The sequence below is a fragment of the Zonotrichia leucophrys genome, chromosome Z (assembly GCF_028769735.1).
Source record: "Zonotrichia leucophrys gambelii isolate GWCS_2022_RI chromosome Z, RI_Zleu_2.0, whole genome shotgun sequence".
In the NCBI taxonomy this organism is placed as follows: domain Eukaryota; kingdom Metazoa; phylum Chordata; class Aves; order Passeriformes; family Passerellidae; genus Zonotrichia; species Zonotrichia leucophrys.
Window position 1 is genome coordinate 23482800 of NC_088200.1, and position 13580 is coordinate 23496379.

The window sequence follows — 13580 nt, forward strand, 5'->3', positions numbered from 1 at the left end:
ACACTGTTCAGAAGTAAGAGCTGGCTTGAGCCTATTAGTAAAACCAAGCACGTCTGCTTTGCGAGATTCTGCTATCCTTGCTGTAAAGTTTTTAATCAGCTTTGTCAAATTCCCATGTTTCTGCACATGTGCAAATGTAAGTCTGTGTTTCAGCCTCTGGAAAAACAAAAACTTCTGGTTGTTGTCAGGTTTCTTTGAAAGCCTTCTTTGGGAAGCCTGGTCCCTGGTTTGAAGAAGGAGATCTGGATGGTGACAAGAACTCAATATTTCATGATCTAGATGGCTCAGTGACTGACTACAGGGATACCTATGTGGGCCGAATGGATAATTACTTGATTCAACACCCCAAATGCATTAACATGACAGAATGGAATGGAGTGGTTTGCAGTGGGAACTATGCACAGGCTAGTACTTTTGGCTTTCTGTTTGGGGCAAATGTATAGTATGAACTACTTGTGGAGTCAGGCAGTGTAACAAATAAAAAAATTACCTGTCTTTGGATTTCAAAATCTTTTGACTTTTAAAGATACTTCTATACATATCACACTTTTGAGCCCGTTGTGTATACATCATGCTTCCTCTCAGCAGACTGAGGGTACAGTATCAGAAGCTGCAAGATAAAACTAAATGTGTTTGCCAAGAATTCTGTGTTGCAGCTGTATCTGCTAAAACATCTTTGTTGAAGATGTCTTCTTCCACACAAGTGCTGTCTGCTTTTTTTCCCAGAGTAGATTTTAAGGGGTTGTTTTGTTGGTTTGTTTTCTAGAGATGTTAAATAACACCGTCTGAATATGAGTCTTACAGGTTCCCATTCTGGTTCCTGCTCTGTGTGGCCAGATGTTATAGCTGATTTTTTTTTCTCATTCATACCCTTTTTTGTCTGTTAGGTGGGAAAAATCTATAATAGTTTTTTAAATAAGACTTTTATTAAGAACAGATTTGTGCATTATATAAGTCAGAACATCAGATTGCAGCATTTTGGTTAATAATGTCCTGATAGTGCTTCACAATTTCCTTTCCTTTTGCAAAAGAGATCAAATATTCCTATTTTCACCCTCTTAAATATCATATAGGTTTATGTCCAAACCTGGAATGGACAGAATCTATCCATGACTATTGTCCGAGATGAGTATCCAGCCAATCCCATGGTTCTTCGAGGTATTAATCAGAGAGCAGCCGCCTTTCAGCAGTACCAGCCAGTGGTGATGCTCCAAAAGGGCTATACAATACATTGGAATGGAAAAGCTCCAAATGTCACCTATCTGTATCTCATTAATTTCAACAAGTATGTTTATTTTCTTTTGTGGCTTTGATCCATAAGGCAATACTGAAGTTATGTCCTGCAAAATTATTGTGCATGAGTTTGCAATCATCTGGAAGACCAGAGCTTGGGTTTGGTTTTTTTAAAATGTTTTTTCATAGTTACAAATACAAAAGTATGGGATTAAACAACAGATCTGCATCTGAAGTTAAACACTTGTCCAGTACAGTGTCTTTAAGGAAAAGCCTTTGGAGAGGGTGGTGTACCAATAGTCAAGTTGAGCAGAATTGCACTTGAATAGCTTATCATACTTGACTTTGTTGACAGATGAACTTATTAAACATCTCTGAAGTATATAATCAAATATATCCTGAGACAATCAGTTACTAAAATGTTTAATGAAAGGCTGTGCAAATTTGATCATCTGGTTGAGGGTTTAAGAGCTTTTTGTGTTCCTGTTACTTTTTTTTTGGAATGATCTCTTTGCTCTGTATTGACACCTAAACTGTTCCTGTGAGGACTCATACATTTTATATTGGTTTCAGGAACGACTGGATACGTGTTGGTCTTTGTTACCAACCAAGGACAGATTTTCTTATAGTGTTGGAAACCTTTCAAAGGCGATCATCTGCTCTGTCAAGCAAGGTGGAGCGCTACACGCCTGTATCTTCAATGATGGAGCTTGAAAAGAATCGATCAGACAAGAGGTTTTACTTTGACAACAGTACTGGGTAATTCTTGTCATTTGACTCTGCTAGAAGATGTTGTTTAACTTTGAAATGTCCGGTTTGAAAGTGTTAAAAGCAACTGGTTGAGGCACCTGCCTAAGAGGAAAGCTGTTGAGGACTCCAAAACTCTTTGGAAGAATGTTCATATGTCTTTAAATCTCCAAACTACCATGGTTGTCATTGAAATACTTTCCACGAGCACCACAGTGGCCAAAGATATTTCCTACTTCATGTCTGGGGAAAATATTACTATATTTTCAGTATTTCTGGTGTGCTGCACAGCAGTGCCTTTTAGGATTTAATTTCTTAGTCTTCAGAGAAATTATCTGTTTTCTTGTAAGTGGAAAATTCTATAAATTTCCAAGAAACTTTCTCTTCCAACATTTAAAAATTATATTTTTGAAAATCCTAATCTGTTTTCAGCTGTCTCAAAATAATTTAAAAGCCCTAGTCTCTCTTTCAAAAGTACTTCTCACAGATGCCACTGTGATCCTTCTGAGAGGTTTTAGATATGATCAGCTTCCAGTAAATTAAGTCCTGTGTACATTAGTTGTACATGAGTTTTGCAAACATTGAGTCTGAATTTATAATTTGTTCTCTTATTTTGTTCTGTTACCTGCTACTGTGCTTGTCTAAAATAAATACACAAATGAATTGTGAACATTCACAAATGAATTTTGAACAGACATGTTGCTTTTTGTAAGAACTTTTCACCCTAAAATGCCTTTCCAGGCATTTGAAGTAGCACAACTATATTGTTCAGTGTTGATGGGTGAAACTGAATATTTCTGCTGCTTATCTGCAAAGATCTATGAGGAAGGAAAAAATTCATGCTCTGCAATATGGTTTTTGTTTACTGTAAGCCACTGATAAGAGGAAGGATTGTTATTTCTTTGCAAAGCATCTACATTTATATTTGTGTCTCTTTTGTGGGGAATTTTTGATAGGTTGCTAGGGATTTCCTACGCTATAGTGAACTGTAAGTACTTTCAAACCTTTGAATAGTGGTGCAGAAGTGAATACTGTATTTCGTCTGCTTCTGAAAATCATGAATTATAGCTGCTAAGATTGAATATAAATACCTATATTTCATCAGTTAATTTAGATTATTTTTCCCCTTTTTGTATAGATTACTGTTTTTATTTCTTCAAGCCAAATATAATAGGGATGGTCACAGTTATTGCTCATCTCAGGGATGTGAAAGGATCAAGATTGTGACCAAAGATTCATCAAAAGGGATAAGTAATTGCATGGCAAAAGCTTACCCAAAGTACTACCAAGTACCAACCGTCATAAAGCAGATGCCAGAAAAAACTACTGTACCATGTTCAAAATGTGGCACAACTCAGGTAAAATAAAATAAGCTAAAACTTTCATGAACTGTAGGATTGGTGATGCTGTCTACTAAATTTAAGTTCAAATTTCAGTCCTTCAGCACAGAATACTGTACTTATCAAATTGCAGTGGTCAGCTTGTTAATCTTCTTGGACTCCTTGAAGGTTTGGAGTCCTTTCTGTAGCATGGTTTCAAGGTTTTTTTTTTTCTTCTTTTGTGCAACTCTTGCTCCAAGTACTACAGAAAAGGGACATAGGTGGATTGATGTCTTGCACTGCAGTATTGCCTGTGATACATGGAGAGCTTTGCTGCAGAGATCTACATGGCAAACCTTCTCTCTGTTTGGATCTTTGCTAATTAACATGAACTTGAAATTGTCTCACCTATACAAACTGAGTAAAATACTGAAATTAAGAGATAAAGTAGGTTCCTCTATGTATCATTATATTCATTAGTATTAGTAGTACCATAAATAATGCCATTGACAAATGTATATGTTTGCTTTGGAGCATCAGCTGTCCGTTGTAAACTGGCATGAGAAAGTGTTGAAGAAACATTAATATCTGTACTTAACTGTTTTGTTCGATATCCAGATGGTGTTCACCAGTGACCCTCACAGAAACTACCTCCTTGTGCAGATTAATTCATCTGATGAAAAAGAGTCAAGCAGAGGCCAGCAAGCATTTATATATGTAAGTATTCTTTACGGCTTTCTTCTTAAATATCACTATAGCAGTATGTATGGTAGCAGTGGTACAGCTCTTCATAATGCACATCTCAGTTTTCTTCACTTGAATGAAAAGATGGGTTTTTGTTTAAAAAATAAAGTCAAAAAGCTTATGTTTAAACATTAGAAAGTGAGGCTTCAAAGCCCCATTTTATATTTGAGTCCTATTTGCTGAAGAGAGAAGTGTTCCCTTTAGAGTTTAAAATGTTCAGTTTAGGTTTAAACCTGTGTGGGCTTACATTTATGGCTGGTTTTGGAAATAAACAGAAGACATAAACTAAAAAATTGTTAGTTAAATCCATTTTGTTGAAATTGTCCTTGTGCAAGCAGATTAGTAAATTAGCAGGAGTGGTCACATAAGCCATTAAGCTTTGCTGAAGTCCTCTAAGCAATTGCTAAAGGCAGTTGCTAAAGAATCAGTAGATTTCTGTATTTGTTCTGGTGTGAACCCAAATGAGCCCAGTGATACTGTATAACAAGTAGTTTAGTTTGACTTTTCCATTCAGATGCTGAAGTAGAGTTGCACAGGAAGGTGACGTACCACTTAATGGTACTTCCTTTCATTCTGCAGTGTCATTGTTGGCCTGGCTGAACTTTTAGTTATTCAGGTAGACAAATGGAACTTGAGGGCTTAACCTTTGCAGCTGCAAACTTCTCCAGGAATGTGTGTGCCATATCCAAAGCAGCAGGAAGAAACTGGTCTGGAACTTACCTGCTGCAGGGATTAATTAACTGTATTACTGTAAAGAAGTCCAGGGGATTCAGTGCCTGAATTTTAGCTTCCCAAAGCTGGAGCAATGACTGAGGCAAGTACTAAGTCATCTGGAATGTGCAATATTCCTGCAGAAGCTACAGGCTTAAGACTCCCATGCATTTTCAGAAATCCCATTAAGCAGTGTCCTTTCAGAGGAAAAACTGAAGAGTTGCTAGGGAGAAGCAAGCATTTGTAAGGAAATTACTGTGTCTAAACTAGAGTAAGATTGATTGCCACTGAGTGCAGTAGAATTGCTGTTTGATTCATATTAACTTCTTTTTCTCTCTTTTTCTTCCCACTGAGGTCAATGACACCATATTTTCCTTCAAGGGTAATGGAATACTTATTGTTGTAGTAGATGCCTGCACTGGCACAGTGTTGGGAAACAAATTATTTTCTGGAGTAGACATTAGGCATGTAGATGGATATTTAAAATCTGGAATTCCACAAAGGTATGTGCAGTGACCAGCCATTTCCAGTATGTCCTGCAAGCTGTAGATCTGTTCTCTGACAAGGATTTAAATAATGACAAATAGATAATGATACCTGAGTGCTGAAAGTGAACAAAACATATGTCTAAATTCAGGCAAAAGGAGAAACAGAGGAGCAATTTATTGGACAGTGTATCCTTATTTAAGAAAACTAAGCAGATTTTGAGCACTTAAAATTTTTCTGGTGTTGCTTTTTTCCTCAAAAATAATTTTCTTTAATAAAGCATCATGTAACAACACTGCTTTGCTTAAAGCAAGAATTACTTTTTGTTTAATAAGGACAGTGGCAAGGACTATGTGAAAGATGTCATATTGTTTTCTCCCTATAGGGAGAAAATTATTTATTACTAAATAAAGACAGAGAGTTAGTGTATAACTAACAGTTATTATATACTAATAAACAGTATTTTAATTTTCTAAATTTGGATCAATATCCAAACTTGACTTTTTTGATACTAAATACTAAGCTGTATCTAAATAACACTTTCCAATGATTTTGAAGTTAAAGTCTGTTTAAAACCAAGAAATTCGTAAAACTTTCATAAAGGGCTGACTATTTCCATGTCATAAGCATTCATAAGGAATTGGACACTGAGGGCAGTTAGCTGAAAAGGTGTGTAGCCAGAATATTAAAGAAATGTGTTTATAATAGCTGCTCTGTCATGCTGTTCCTGTTGCAGGTCTATCATTCTGCTGAGCACAAGAGGTGATGTATCAATTCCTAATAATTTAGGTGAAGCCTTAATGTCCCTGGGGACAGCGAAACCACCTTATCTTCAGAGCAATGGTTGGTGGAAATGTTGCGCATTTCTTTGACACCACCTTGGTCTTTGTGTTCATATTAGTGTGGTGGGTTTCTTATGGGGTGTGTGAGAAGGTGTGTGTGTGGCTGCTGTGTGTCAGCTCTTGTTGAGCAGCCCTTTAGCAGATGGGGCAGAAAACCCCTTTATCCCATTGTGTGAAGCTTGTTGCAAACAGAGAAGTAACTAGCCGCCTTTGTGCCTGTGGAACGCACAAGAGTCACAGGCTTTTTTCCTAAAGCCTGTATTTTGTGCCTCACATAGCAATTGCATCTTTAAGCAATCTCCTGTGCCTGTCTAGTGTTTCCTGTTCTAAAACAACTTGAAGCTAGAAATGAGAAGCTATTGGTATTTTGAGGCATGATGAGTTTATAGGCCACATGGCGGTAGCTCTCATCTGTTCAGAGTGATGCCACAAGTTGTGGTTGAGAAAGCAGGTTTTATAACTGTCCAATTAGCTGTGTTTTCAAATTAAGATTTCAGGGTATTTAATACTAAATATTGAGACAGGAAAAGGCAAATCATTATTTCTTTGTAAGGTGCATGTAAAGCTTAGAGTGGATAAATGTCCTGAATAATGTGGGGGAAAGAATTTTGCCTTTGCCTACCTAACCAGTCCTGTGTGGTGCTGCAGTGAGCTTGGCTGGTTTGGTAATGCTGAGCTTTTTCTGTCACAGGAAGCTTGGCCTTTCTGGGCTTCAGAGGAAACATTAAGCCATCCTGGATTAAGCTGTTTACCAGTCCTGCTGGGCATGGGCTCGTTCAGATAGAAAAGTATATCCCTCTGCAACTGGAAGAGTATGGCTGTGCCAGAGCAACTAAAAGCCGTCAGAAAGACCTCGAGCTTCTGAAGAAGGCTGCACGATCTCATTAAAGACTAAGATGTACATAAAATCTGGGGGAAAAATGTGAACTAACTTATTTTTTAATTTATGGCATTTTAAACTATATTGTTATCCAAGTAAATCATGTTATTGTCTGAGAGATGTTTGCCAGCATTGACTGCTTGAATGCCAATCTGTGCACCTTCTAGTTGTACAAAATATTAAAGAATTTATTAGTATTTGTATAAACAGGTTTCAGAGATTTTCAGATGTTTGTATTTACTGTAAACGAGTTCCTTCTGTTTAATATTCCTTTTGTATGTAAGAGGGTATTCATAAAAGCCTTAAGTTTTTAGTAACAGGTGTTGGAGTGCATTTTGGGTTACTTGAAAGATTAGCATCAATGCCTTCAGAAACAGCTTGAATTGGTCATTATAACTTAAGCATTTTTCCCTCAGCTGTTTGGGTGTTTCCATGGGAGTTTTTCTGTCAGTTCAGTTACATTCTCAGTCTGCTTTCTAACATGGTAAAGCCCAATCTCCCCTATGCCTGAGGCTGACTCAAGGGATTTTTAACTGCAGTAAAAATTTTTGCTTTCCTGTGTGAAAGATGGAGAAAGGAATTCAAAGATCCAGCCTGGGGCTGGGTGAGGATTGTGTACTATTCAGCAGAGCTTTACAAGGCTTTGTGTACAAGTGTGGCATGCAGAGCAGGAAATTACTCCTGTTCTTTAGGATCACTGTTTATTCTCTCTAAGTACACAGGTGTGTCTGTAAGAGCTACTTTGATAAACAGTCTAGAAGTTAAGGCTGCAGTCTTGAGTACAGCTTGACTTCAGCTTAGTCTTTTAAAGCTTTTAGCCAGAATGGCAAAGCTAAGATGCTGTTACTCTCAATTTGTTGGGAAAGGAAGCTTCTACTCTTGCAGTGGTGTTTTTTTTGTTTTGTTTTGATTTTTAAAATTTTTTTGGTTGGTTGGTTGGTTGGTTGGTTGGTTTTTGGGTTGTTCTTTTTGTTTGTTTTTTTAGTGTTGATTTTTCTTTATTTTAAGGCTATCTCAGCTTTAACTTGTGAGTGAATGGAAAGTGCTCTCAGTTCATTAAATCGTACCTTCTGCCTTAACTTTGATTCTCTTAGTATACTCATGTTGTTAATTCCTGTTGACTTTATATTAGGTCCATTGATTTAATCAGGTTTTGTTTCAATTAATTGTCTCTGCCAATAGTGTGAAAATCATTTAGAACAGCGGCACAGCTACTCTTTTTCAGGATCTTTGTCTTTGAAATTAAATTTCAGGGACAGTAAAGATGCTTTTCATAATAGGGAACAATAGGTGCCATAGGGCTAATGTAACCCTAGTTCTAATAAAACTGACATATTTCCTTCTTCTTGTATATGTTCTCATTCATTCGAGCTGGTATAATGTATTTACCATTCATAGATACTTTGTGCTTTGAATTCAAAATAGAGTGGCTGTTGTAAATAAACTATGTGCTTGTCTTCTCCAAAGATGTTGAAAAACTGTGGGGATGTATTTTTTGTGCTTTAAAGGAGAAGAGGCACAATATCAAACATATTACTCTGTTCAATTAAAATATGCTACCTCAGTGCTACAATTAAACTGCCTGGTCTAAGTGAGAAAGGAGGGGGTAAGGAGTATGATACAAGAGTTGAAGTTAACAAATAGATGACCGATACTATTTTTATTGTAAAACCAAGCCAAATGGATGATTGTGTATTTTGCAGTTGTTTTGATGCACAGTTCTCTTGTTATGTTTAAAAGAAAGGTAATTTTGTTAGGGGAAGCTGTGATAAATCTTTACGACTAACTGTAATGTTTGGTGTTATTAATGCAGGGCAGTGATGTAAATGCTCTGAGTGCAGTAGTGATAGTGTTTGGGGATTAAAATGGCTTTAAGGCTTCCTCTGTTCTCATGCTTGGCAGAGAAATAGTGATGAGGTGGTGATCCTCAGGCTTGTGAAGTTGGCCATTATTTATGATATTCTGCTGTTCTAAGCGTCTTGTAAAAGTTGTCCTTGGAAGCGTCAGGGGTATTCTGATGTAGGGCTTACTGATGAACAATTGGACCTGAAGTTAAAGTGTTTGTCTTTTGTGTAAATTTAAACACTTGACAAATAGCATAAATAAATTTTTATGTCTGACAAGGCAATAAAATTATGGGTGTCTTCTATTCTTGTATCAAGTATTTCTATAGTGTGTGCTGTGTCAATAATACAAACTGTCTTATTTCAACACTGGTTTACTTGTGAAGTTTGCGGAGCATATCCTATTCTTCATTCAGAGACAAGCTAGCAACACTGGAAAGGAGACACTGATGGTGACTGAAGTTATGGGTCTGTCTTGGAAGCCACATATCTCAAAGCTGGCCTCAGCTGCTGAGTGTACAATCATTTCAGCTCTGGGGAGCAAGGAGCAGCGGTGTTACTGACTCAGGGGCATCCTTTCCATATCTTTACCTTGTGGGGAGTGAAGAAGGTGAAAAAGGTGAGCACTGTTCTCAGTGGGGCCCAGTGGCAGAGAAAAAGAGTTTGTGGGGGCACATTGAAATGCAGGCACTTCCACAAAAACAGAAGGAATGTTTTTATTAAGTGGTCAGGCACTGGAATTGATTGGCAGTGCACCTTTGGAGTGTTTTTCTATGGAGAAGCAGCTTTAACTGACCCTGCTTTTGGACAGCAAGTGTCCTGGGCCCTCTCCAGTGGTGATTGCCAGCCAGGTGATGCTGTAAGTGTGGGATGTTAAGGCCACTGATGTACCTAAGCCTCTCTCTTCAAGTGCACCAGCTGTTGCAGCCTGCAAGGACTGAGCAAGACACTTCTCATGTCTGAAACATGGTGAGTCCCCAAACCCATTCCAAAAGGCATTGTAATTGCTTCTTCATGCTCAGGCTTTGTATACAAATAGATGGATTTCCATTCCTGGCTCAAATTATGTCATCCTGCAGTAAAGAAATTTTAAAAAAACCAAAAACTAGGGAACAAATTTCTTGGAGCTAGTAGCAGATTTAAGTGTGCTATCAATAAGGCCCTGTCTCTGGCCAAAGGCACCACTGGAAATCCAGTGTATGAGGGACAAGAGACCCATCCTCAAAGAGCCAGGATGATGGCAAGGACATGCTTAGGAGAACAGAGACTTAATTTTGTGTATTGTGGGACAGCAGTGACAGCTGAGGCCCCAGATAACTTCTGACCCAGGCCATGAGTTTCCTGATCAGGGCAAATCACATAATTTCCTCTGCTTCCCCTCAATTCCTTTTCACCTTATGTAGGAAGGATGTAGAGCTAGGGATAGTCATCCAGCTCTGACTGAAAAGCTGTCAGCTGGATTTGATGCTATGTGGATCTGTAGCTGCACTGATCAGTGAAGGTCTTAGTGTTTGTCATGGTTGTATTTGTTTCATTCTGATGTCACCTTAGTGCCAGAATATCTGTGAAAAGCAGTAACCTTTCCTACTTCAAAATGTGAGCTTTAGCCCGTCATTATTTTTCTATGTTCTTTTCATACTTGTTCTAGCACTTATGGGAAGGTTTTGACCCTTCCTAGAGTTCACAAATATATTTTTCTTTCCTAATGCCTTTTCTTTTCCCTGTGTCTTCAGCTAGTTGAAGTTCTAAAATAGTAATCAGTATTGAAGTACAAAAGGCCACCTCTGGCTTGAGAAAATTTATGAGATTTTAAATTGTATGGCTGAGGACTACTGCAATTTTGCAGATTAAATTTTTACTACCAATTGTAACTTGCTAAATAAAAAAAAAGGGCTTGTCTGGCCACTTACTTGCATGACAGGGAGTGATGGGAGAAGCAAGTAATAGAGTTCCCCTTCTTTTTTTTTCCCCCATTATGGAAACCTGGTGTGGGGAGGGGGAAGTAGTTATTGTATATAATAGAAACAATTTTAGACAGAGATGATACTACCACTACCTCCTAGTACCTGAAGGTACAGGATTGCTGGAGAGAGTCTTCTTATAAGGGCATATGGTGATAGAACAAGGGGGAATAGCTCCAAACTGAAAGAGTGTGGCTTTAGGTCAGATAGGAGAAAGAAACTCTTTGCTGTGAAGATGATGAGGCACAGGGACGGTCACCCAGAGAAGCTGTGGATGCCCTGTTCTTGGCAGTGTTCAAGTCCAGGCTGGAGGAGCTGTGAGCAGCCTGGTCTGGGGGACGGTGTCCTTGCCCATGGCGGCAGGGTTGGAACTGGATGATCTTTAGGTCCCTTCCCACCCAAGCCATTCTATGAATCTGTGAATTTTGGGAGACAGCAATCTTGGAATCTTCTGAGATCAGCCTAGCCTTTTTGATACATCATCTTGTGCTTTTAACCCATAATGAAAAAATTCAGAGAAACTTTAACTTTTCTTGAAAGGTTTGTAGCTGTCACGTTTGATATATTAGTGAGAAATTGGCATGGTCAGATCATAGAGAAATTTCAAAGTAATCAGTCTGTATAAACGTTCTCCTTAAATGTGAACTTTGAAACTTTTTAAATTTCTTTTGTGTTTACAAGTGCCAAGCAGACTTAGCTGCTTTCCCTAGAGAGGGAATTCTTTGTTTCATCTTTTTCCAAGCTGAATAGGTTGACGGGTGAGTATTCTATTTTATAATAATTTTGAGAAATTGTTAACAGAGCATACAAAGGCCTGACTTTATATATAGCTTATTCTAAATGGAGAATCAAAACAAAGTGGTATTTCAGGATTATTTTAATGTGTGCAATTATTCTATGTTGAAAAGTTCTTTGCTAGACCTGCTATAAACAGATGGAAACACAGCAGAGTCTTTCCATGCAGCATTTCCAGTGAAATGCCTATTTTTCCCATTTTTTTGACAGATACCCCAAAGTGAGTTCAGGGTGTGTTTTGTGTAATTGGTAGCTTTTGGGGTTGGATCTTAGATGATATCATCTTTTTAATATCTGTGAAGTTCATGAGCAGAAGATGGTTTGTTCCATCTGTAGGGTGTGAACCATGATCTAATAGTTTTCCTTCAGCTCCAGTGCAAATGACTGGTGTATGTTTGTAGTAACAGCAAACAACACTGTAGTTATCTGTGGTCTCATTTATACTTCTGAAAAATTATTCTGTGATAAGCATCACTCAGTAGTATATATTGCACATTTCTGCTTTTTAATTTTTTAATAGTGTAATATAAATTTCCATATGCAGCATGTTTTGGTTGCATTCTTCTTTTTAATGTTCTTCAGGTTTTTCTGTCCTTCACTGCAGTGAAATACAAAGTGTTAGAAGATATGAGTATCTATAATCCCATGAATCACAGCAGATGCACAATTGCCACTGGGTTGATTCTGCTAGCCAGCAGAAAACATACAGTAAGAACTCATTGTGAGGCTTTAATAGCCAAACATGCTAAAAAAAAATGAAGATATAAGACCAAGTTGTTTGCAGTCTCTATTCCCTATAAGCTATTCACACCTTTCTTTTTTTGCTTTGTACAGACCTTCACCACTTGTCTCTCAGTTTTGGGGGCTGGGATGCTACTCTGGTTTAAAGTATCTTATTCCCACAGAATTTTCCATTTCTGATATTTCCAATGTTTTGCCTGCAGATTTGTCTGAGTAACTGCCAATCCTTCTTTTCCATTAAATCTATTTACAAAGCTTCTTAGAGAGTGGGTTGGACCTCTCCTGCTTTCCTACCCTTTTTGAGTTTCAGGATGTAACCTCTTTGTGGTGGCGCATCTCCTGCTGCCTCCTCGAGCTCTGCTGACTTCAGAAATGCCCATTAGGCCTCGGCGTTCATGTGGGAAATTACTGTGGCCAAAGCCAATTTTCTTGCAACCCTAAAAATAGTGGTGCCAAGTGAGACCCTTTGAACTCCCCTGGGCCACTGTGGGGTGTGACCAGAAATCTCCTGGGAGTGGGCGCCCTTTGGAGCCAGTGAAGGATACTCAGGAATCGCAGCAAACACTGACCCAGTGCTCAACCCTTCACCCAATGAGGAGGCACAAAGGCATCCCATGTGAGTCCTTCACTGAACTTGAGGGCATTTTTTCCCAGGTTTATACCTTGTACATATTCCTCTGGTCATACAGGTGTGTACAGGTGTGAATATGTCATAGCAAATGAGCTGTGAATGCTCTTAGATTCTTAGGTACTTCCGATTGGTAAGTTAGACCTCTAAGTGAGCTACTGTTGTGCTTGCAGCAAATTCTGTAGAATCTTCTGACAAATTAATTAAGTCAGGCTATCAATTGAGTGCTGTTGAGTACTGTTAGGTTTAAGTGCTGTTAAAACCTTTAGGCCTAAACATTTGATCAAGTCCAAGGTTCAGTTTGGCAAAGGCATTCACTCTGAATCTTGTGATTCAATAGGGGAGTCTCCCTTATTTTTTTTAATCCTTATTCTTTCCCCTTTTTTCATCCCCAGCTTCTATGATGTAAATCAATTTTATTTTTAGACTGATTGATTCAAATTTTAGTCTGATTTTTCTGTGTGCTCTAACTATTCAGTAAAGAACACAGTGAAGTTTGCCAACAAACTTTTTTACGCTTTCACTTCTATATTAAACTTGCTTTACCAATGCATCTGCCAGTGATTCCTTGTGCAACCTAATACATTCATTCCTGACTCTCTAAACAGAGTGATCACCCAAAATATACTTCTTTCATAAAATCCTCTTC

General features: G+C 38.1%; 1 protein-coding gene across 2 annotated transcripts in view; it reads left to right on the plus strand.

Annotated features, from left to right (window-relative positions):
* The window catches only part of CEMIP2 (cell migration inducing hyaluronidase 2), a 49738-nt gene extending 40627 nt beyond the window's left edge, over nucleotides 1-9111 (plus strand). For both annotated transcript variants that reach the window (XM_064735711.1, XM_064735712.1), the window contains exons 17-24: nucleotides 189-404; nucleotides 1074-1285; nucleotides 1807-1992; nucleotides 3119-3338; nucleotides 3918-4016; nucleotides 5109-5257; nucleotides 5977-6083; nucleotides 6774-9111. In XM_064735711.1, the coding sequence (XP_064591781.1) occupies nucleotides 189-404; nucleotides 1074-1285; nucleotides 1807-1992; nucleotides 3119-3338; nucleotides 3918-4016; nucleotides 5109-5257; nucleotides 5977-6083; nucleotides 6774-6970 (1386 nt within the window). In that variant the 3' untranslated portion in view covers nucleotides 6971-9111. The remainder of the gene's footprint in view (nucleotides 1-188; nucleotides 405-1073; nucleotides 1286-1806; nucleotides 1993-3118; nucleotides 3339-3917; nucleotides 4017-5108; nucleotides 5258-5976; nucleotides 6084-6773) is intronic.
* Nucleotides 9112-13580: the final 4469 nt, after the last annotated feature.